The sequence below is a fragment of the Gavialis gangeticus genome, unplaced genomic scaffold (genome assembly GCF_001723915.1).
Source record: "Gavialis gangeticus isolate Ggan-Ray unplaced genomic scaffold, GavGan_comp1, whole genome shotgun sequence".
Taxonomy (NCBI): Eukaryota; Metazoa; Chordata; order Crocodylia; family Gavialidae; genus Gavialis; species Gavialis gangeticus.
The window spans coordinates 78,454,040-78,461,656 of NW_017728994.1; the positions used below are offsets into that span (position 1 = coordinate 78,454,040).

The following is a 7,617-nucleotide window of genomic DNA, read 5'->3' on the forward strand; positions in this document are numbered from 1 at the left end:
CATATTAAATGTATGCATTCAATTACCTCCACTGAGGCTACAGCAGGGGCAAAGCAGCAATACTTTGTAGGGGGGAAAAAACCCATGAGCAACCAGGTTTTGACAGTTTAAGCTGAAATAGTATTAGAGATACTATTAAAGACAAAAGGCAGAAAGGTGTTCCAGATTTTAAAGCTGTGAAAGTACCTTCACTGGGAAATAAGATGCTGTTACTTGGCTCCTGCATATGGACAAGTTTGCACACCAAATGAGTTTTGGCTACTTCCCTTTCTGAACATAGCTAGTCAGAAATTTGCCTGTTGATTAGAGGATTCTTCCATTTCATCAGGATATTTAAATTTTCAGTTAATTATACCCATGTAATTCTTTGGCATCAGCAAGACTGCATACTTATGTTCATTAATATTACCAGTAATAAGAATATTTGTTTTGATAGCTACTAAGACTTAACAAAGAATGGGGATCACTGTGCGCACTGTATGAATGGAGTAGATACAGTCACTGGTCCCAGCAGTATACAATCTAAATAGGTCAGAGACAGCTTTGAGGAAAGTATATAATAAACGATAAGAGTGAATGGTATGATGGCAGCAAATGACACCTCTTTCAGGGGAGGGTGCAAAGACTGAAAGGAAAGGAAAGGAAAAGAAAGTGATGCAGGGAGGTTGCAGATGTGCAGTGAAACTGAGTTAGATTTGATTTAAATAGCCATGGCAGAGAAAATGCAATCAAGACCATAGAAATATCTCTGAATATCCAGAGCTCCTAGCTTGAGCTTTTTTTGCAGCTGGAATCTCTGGCTTGCTCTTTTATGTAGTTGGTCCTCAAGGATGCATAGCAGGTAAGAGAAAGGGAGCCATGTAGACTAAACAGGTTGGTCTCCTCCAGGTACAAGGAGGCACTGAAATTAAGATTCCGCCCACAAAGGCAAATGCACATAGTAACAGAGCAAATAAAAAACTGAATATGTGGTACAGTTGAAATTACAAGGGAGGTCATGTAGGCAAAATGTACTAGCACAAGAGAAATATTGTCAGAGTATCTTTGCTACTATTTATGCTACAGTGTTCTTCAAAGTGCTGAAGGTCCTGTACAGGCATGTAGCCAAATACAGTTAAAACTTCCAGCAGCTTAAGAATAGATTGGACTTAATTTATAACTGTAACAATCCATAAGGGTGGATTGTCGGGGGGGGGTTAACAAAAGCAAGATTATTCAGTCACTGTTCAGAGAGCTAGGCAGAAAAAGATCATTCTATTTCACAGTATTTCAGTACTGTAACAGGGGGCTGCTCGGGGCCGCTTTCCCTGCGACCTGCTCACCTGTTCCTGGGCCAACCGCCCGCGTTCTCTCCCACCACACCTTGATGTTAATTAAAGGTGTAATTGCTCAGGAGGCCTCCTATTTTCTGCCCCGATGCCAGGGGGCGCTATATGTGGCTCCTTTCCTCGCCTGCACAGTGGGCCCCAGAATCCTCCTATTGAACCCCACCTGGATTCCTCTTGCTCAAGCGCCTCTTCTACCATCATACCGGGCAGCATAGCTCCCTGAGCTGGTTCCTCTTTGGATGTGTTCCCCCTACCGAGACGTTCGGCTCATCTAGCCCTGGCCCACCTCCAGGCCAGTCGGGACCCCAGGCCCTCAGCTCTTGGGCGTCCCTTGCTGTGGGCCCCTGGCCCTTCGACCCTTCCGGTCCTGGCCCCAGCATGGGCCACTCAGGGGAAGCTCAGACAGGCCTGAGTCTATAGCCCTTTTCTCATTCTTTGAGGGTCTACCCCCTGGGCCCTCCCTAACGAGGGGTAAGCTACCCAGTTGTGGAGGCTAGGGGTTAAGGCACCCCAACCCACCTTCCACCAGGGTGGTAACTGGCTTGGCATTTCCTGGGGGCTCCTGCGCCACTGGGAGCCCCACCAGGCCACCCACTCCCGGCAGGGTGCAGTTTTAGGTCGTACCCAGGACCAGGAGCCTCTTCTCCTTTCCCTACAGCTCCTCCCTTACCTCCAGATAATACTAGCAGCCCCCCCAGCCAGGCAATGTTGTTACCTGGCTTCCAGCAGCAGAACTGCCCTTTTTATATGGGCAGCCCCAGATCCAAAATGGCTGCCCTCATCAGGCACCTGGCAGCTGCCAGCTCCAGGCCCTTGAAGTGGCAGGCACACATAGTGTCCTGCCACAAGTACTCTGAAGTTTGACTTTGTTCTAATTTGAGACAAAATCTAAACATTCTGAAATTCTCAGTGAAAGAGAATGGACCCCTGGTTGTTGCATGGTAGCCTGCCTGAGAACCTGCCCTGAACTGCCCTGAAGATGTCAGGCAGGTTATAATGTGTCATAAATCCAATGTCTATATTTAGTCCATGATTTTTAGTATCTCATCCAATGCACCAAATGCCCAGGTGGAAAATACGTAGGAGAGACCAAATAACAACTGCGCATCAGAATGAATGCACACCGGAAATCTATCAAAGACAGGAATACCCAATTACCTGTGGGGGCACATTACTCACAAGAAAACCACTCTCTCTCCAATCTCTCAGTCCTGATCCTCAAAGGAAACTTACAACACATTTCCCAGAGACGAGCCTATGAACTCCACTTCATCAACCTCCTGGATACTAAAAATCATGGACTAAATATAGACATTGGATTTATGACACATTATAACCTGGCTGATATCTGACTTCCTAGGTGTCTCTTCACTATTCATCCCCCTGTCTCTCACCCATTGACTCCTCAGTCTACATTCTCACTGACTACCTGTCTTGTACGCAGACCAGCCCAGCCTCTGGCTTCTTTACTTTTCATTCCATCCAGGAAGAGCACACACCAACTGCTGAAACTTCCTTAGCCTAACAAAGGGTTGTTGAACCCAAAAGCTTGCTTAATAATTATTTTCCAACTATTTAAGTTGGTCTAATAAAAGATATCAGATTCATGCAAAGAACCTTGTCTGCTCATGCACTGTTGGGAATTCTTCTGTCCGACTGATCCTTAGAGTAAGTTGCTGAAGCTTGAAGCTATCCCGGACCAAAACAGCAAAAGATGCTAATACCCCATTTGGAAGTGGGGAATACCCTGATATTGTAATGGCTGCAAGTAGCATTGATTTTATTTATCTAAGTTGTCAATCCATGAGCGTAATGAAGAGTAAATGGTTCTTGTGTGTGAAACACAGAGGTTGGAGAACCCTATCCCCTGCCAAGCTTGAAAAAAGGACGTGGGTTAGCAGCCGTAGTTTTATCCATCCTTCACGCAAGGACTGATGGAAAGTCATTGTGGTTTGGTTTCAATATTTTAGTCTTAGGGTCTGTAAAATTCTGCTTTACTTGTTGGTTGTTTACTTTTTAACTGTAAGGTGGATTATTTGCTATATATTACTACTGCTTGTAAAATTATTATTGTTTATCTACATGTGCAAGTGTCCGCTTAATGTATTTGTTTGCTAGAGGGTAATGTTTTTATTTCTGTGAGCTATAATTGACAAAAATTGTTTCATTTTTGTATAATATAGAAGCTTTAAATAGAAGCCTACCTGCCATGCAAGGATAATTTGCACAGCTATCTGAGTAAAAGCAAGATGACATAATAGAGAATATATTAAATGTTGTGCTAGAATGTTGAATGTTCCGCTGCTTGCTACTAATGTTTTTTCTTTTATCCTGAGTCATTTTATTTTTTTCCTTTTTTGTCATAGTGCCTTTGACTTGGTAAACATTCATCTTTTCCATGATGCTTCCAATTTAATTGCTTGGGAAACAAGCCCATCGGTTTACTCAGGAATACGACATAAGGCTCTTGGTTATGTACTTGATAGGTATGTATTAGATTCTACTAGCCTCTCTCATTCTCCTCTTCTCCTTAGTAATTTATAAAAGCTATCCCAAAAGGTTACCCTCTGGGAACACTGAGATTTTGGTTCCATTGTTAGATACCATTCATGTATAGCATACTGATTATAGAGTTTTCTTCCACTTCATATACAGCAGTAATACAAATTAAAATAATACACTTTGCAAAAAAGTTAAGAATTTTTTTGTGGTTCACATTAAAGATCAGTTTGTGATGCATATTCTTTAAGAAATGTAAAAGACTGGGGAATGTCTCTGGAATCACTGAAGACTTGTATAGAATCAGAAAAAAGTGGATTTTTAAAACATGATAGCCACTCCATTTTAAAAGCAATCGTTTTCGTTGGTCTAAACAAACTTAAATAAAAGGAATAGTGCTGACCTTCAGATGTATTTTTACCCCTGGTGTTTGAATCTCATAATAGGCACACCATACTGAACTACTAAGAGATAATATAGTATTTATCCAACAGTTGCCATTACTATTGGTAATGCCATGCTCTGTAACAGATTAACAATGTAGACTCATTTTGATGATCAATTCGTTTTTCAGCATATACTCAACAATGTTAAAAATATTTACAAGCAATTTACTTAGCAGTTATAAATCTGTAACAGAGGTGGCTATTTTCAATCCCAAGAAAAGGCAATTCATGCATACGTATTTTGTCAAAAATATACACAAAAGGGAAGCACTGGAATACAGTAGCAGTTTGAACTCTCAATATAATGATTCTTCTTCCAAGAGAAATAGAGCCTAGAAGTTTCTCTTTTTAAATAAGACTTTTTTGTAATGTTATCTTTGAAATAAAGGTTGTGCTGCAAATAGCTTTTTAAGAATCTCTCTGGCATCCTTTCATCTGCAAGAGATGGTGGATATTGCAGCCTATGGTATAGATGACTTGCAGTGTCTCATGTGACTGAATAGTCTAATCTGAGGTTTATTTGATCTGTGGCAGTAGCGGTAAGTGTGTGCGTCATGATTCAGTGGTTCGGGAGTTCCTTGCTTCCTGCAGACTCTTTTCAAGCTGTTGGAGGCAGTTCCTGTTGTGGACCATAATACTGTGGTGCAGATAGTGATGCCACTGGTTCTAATCGCTTGCCAAGGTTTCCTGTTGGTCAAGATCAAATCCAAATGCATTCATATCTCATTTGCATGTGTCTTTGTAGCAAAGTTTGAGATGTCCTGTTCTTATTCGCTCCGACAGTTCCCCATATAATATGTCCTTGGGTATATGTCCATCTTCCAATCTTCTCAGATGGCTTAGCCAGTGCAGTCATCTCTGTTTGAGTAGGGCTGTCACACTTGGTAAATTTGACTTTGAAGAACCTCTCCATTGGTAACTTTATCTTGCCTTTTGATATTGAGTATGTGGCATAAACAGCACAGGTGGAAGCTCTTTAACCTTTTCTCTTGATGTGCATAAGTTGTCCATGTTTCCCCACCATACATGAATGCTGAGTATGCAAGCTTTTTGGTCTTGATGGTAAGCTTTGAGCTGTTCCATGCTCTTTTAGTTAGTCTGCTGAAGGTAGTGGCAGCCTTTCCAATGTGAACATTAAATTCTTCATCCAGTGGGAGGTTGGTGATCACTGTGGAGCCTAGGTAGCTGAACATCTGGACTACTTTTAGCTGGTTCTCATCACGAGTAATTGATGGATCTTGTGGAACTCCTTGTCCTAGCACAAGAGTTTTCTTCATGCTGATGGTGAGAGTAAATGTATGACAAGCTCTTGAAAAGCAATCCATGAGTTCTTGTAGTAGGTCTTTGTCATAAGCTATAAGGGCAGCATCATCAGTGAAAGAAGCTCCCTGATAAGCACCTTTCTAACTTTAGTCTTTGCCTTAAGTTGTGACAGGTTGAAGAGTTTCCCTTCTGAACTTGTCTGCAGGTACACTCCACCGTCCATGGCCTTAAACATGCAGTTCAGGAGTACTGAGAAGAAGATTCTAAAGAGTGTAGGGGTAAGCACAGATCCTTGCTTCACTCCACTTTTCATCTCAAAGCTATCTGAAGTAGACCCATTGAACTGGACAGTTCATTTCATGTTGTGGAAGGAACATATAACACTTAACAGGATTGATGGGCATCCTGTCTTTTCTAGGACTGCAAATAAACCTGCTTTGTTGATTGTGTCAGATGCTTTAGTTAGATTCATGAAAGCGATGTACAGTGGTTGGTTTTGCTCTCTGCACTTTTCTTGAAGTTGCCATAGGGAAAATATCATGTCTGTAGTTGATCTTCCAGCCTTGAATCTGCACTGAAATTCAAGGTAGACATGATTCACCCACTGTTGTAGGCACACCAAGATGACCCTTGTGAAACCTTTTCCTGCTGTGCTTAGTAGCAAGATACCTCAATAGTTGTTGCAGTCACCCATATCTCCTTTATTTTTATACAGAGTGATGATGTTTGCATCACACATGTCTTGTGGTATCTCACCCTCTTTCCAGCATTTGAGTAGCAGGTGATGAAGATGTGGTAATAGGCTTTCTTTCCTGCACTTCAGAATTTCTGCTGGAATGCCATCTTTTCCAGGAGCCTTGCCACTTGATTATGAAGCAATAGCCTTGCTTAACTCTTGTACAGTGTGCTCCACGTCTAACTCTGGCATGACCTGTACAGTTGATATTTGGTCCAGTGATTCATTGGTGACATTTCTTTCTTATGAGTATAGCTCTGGGTATCTGCTTGCTTCTGTCTGTAATGGCTTCACCACTGCATGACTTGAGAGGGGCAACCTTGTTGACAGTAGGGCCTAGAGTGTTCTTAAAACCATCATACATGACTTTAAGGTTTCCTGTGTCTGAGGCTGTCTGTCTCATCACAGAGCGTAATCCAGTACTAATTTGCACAGCATCTGGTTGCTCTCTGTACCTCATTTTTTTGCCTGTCGAAGTCTTGCTTTGGTGCTCTCAGTCAGTTCCTTGTGTTCCAGATAGGCTGTGTTCTTGATGTTAATGAGAGGTAATAGTTCTGCATTCTACTCAAACCAGTCCCTATTGGATGGTCTCTTTTCCACAAATGTAGCTTTAGCTGTTTCATGGATTGCAGTTGTTAAACCTTCCAAAATTTCCTCTGCCTTCTTTGATAGTGATTTCCCACACATGCTGAGCTTGAAAGCCTTCACAAACTTCTGGCACTTCATTTGGTTCTTGGTGTTAGTGGTATTGATTTTGGACTTACTCCTAGGTTTTGCTCTCTGTAGTTTCTTTGCTTTAATTTTCCCTTTGTTAATGGTCAGGGAGTGGTTGGTGTCACAATCAGCACCATGGAAGATGAGGGTCTTCTGCACTGAAAGTAGCTCTTTCCTCCTAACGATAACAAGGTCTAGTTGGTGCTAGTGGCCTGATCGTGGATGTTGCCATGACACTTTGTGGTGATCATTTCCAGCAAAACATGAATTGGTAATGCACAGTTGGTTTTGGATGCAAAAGTCTAGAATTTTTTGACAATTTTCATTCATCTTACCAATGCCAGAATTCATAAATTCATAGATTCATAGACATTACTGCTGGAACGGACCTCAGAATTCTTCCTTATGTCCAGCCTGAAACGGTCTTGTAGTAGTGTATGACCGTTCGACCTCGTCATCCCTTGGGGCGCTCTGGTGAACAAACGTTCCCCCAGATACTGGTGGTCACCCCTGATAAACTTATAGGTGGCCATCAGATCACCCCTGAGCCTGTGCTTTTCCAGGCTAAAGAGCCCCATGGCTCTCAGCCTGTCGTTGTAAGGTCTGTTTTCCTGACCTCCAATCATGTGCG

At 42.2% G+C, this 7,617-nt stretch overlaps 1 protein-coding gene across 1 annotated transcript in view; it reads left to right on the top strand.

The window, feature by feature from the left end:
• The window catches only part of INPP5A (inositol polyphosphate-5-phosphatase A), a 524,426-nt gene that overhangs the window by 343,679 nt on the left and 173,130 nt on the right, over positions 1 to 7,617 (top strand). Inside the window, exon 8 of the mRNA XM_019503024.1 lies at positions 3,695 to 3,814. Coding sequence (XP_019358569.1) covers positions 3,695 to 3,814 — 120 coding nt within the window. The remainder of the gene's footprint in view (positions 1 to 3,694; positions 3,815 to 7,617) is intronic.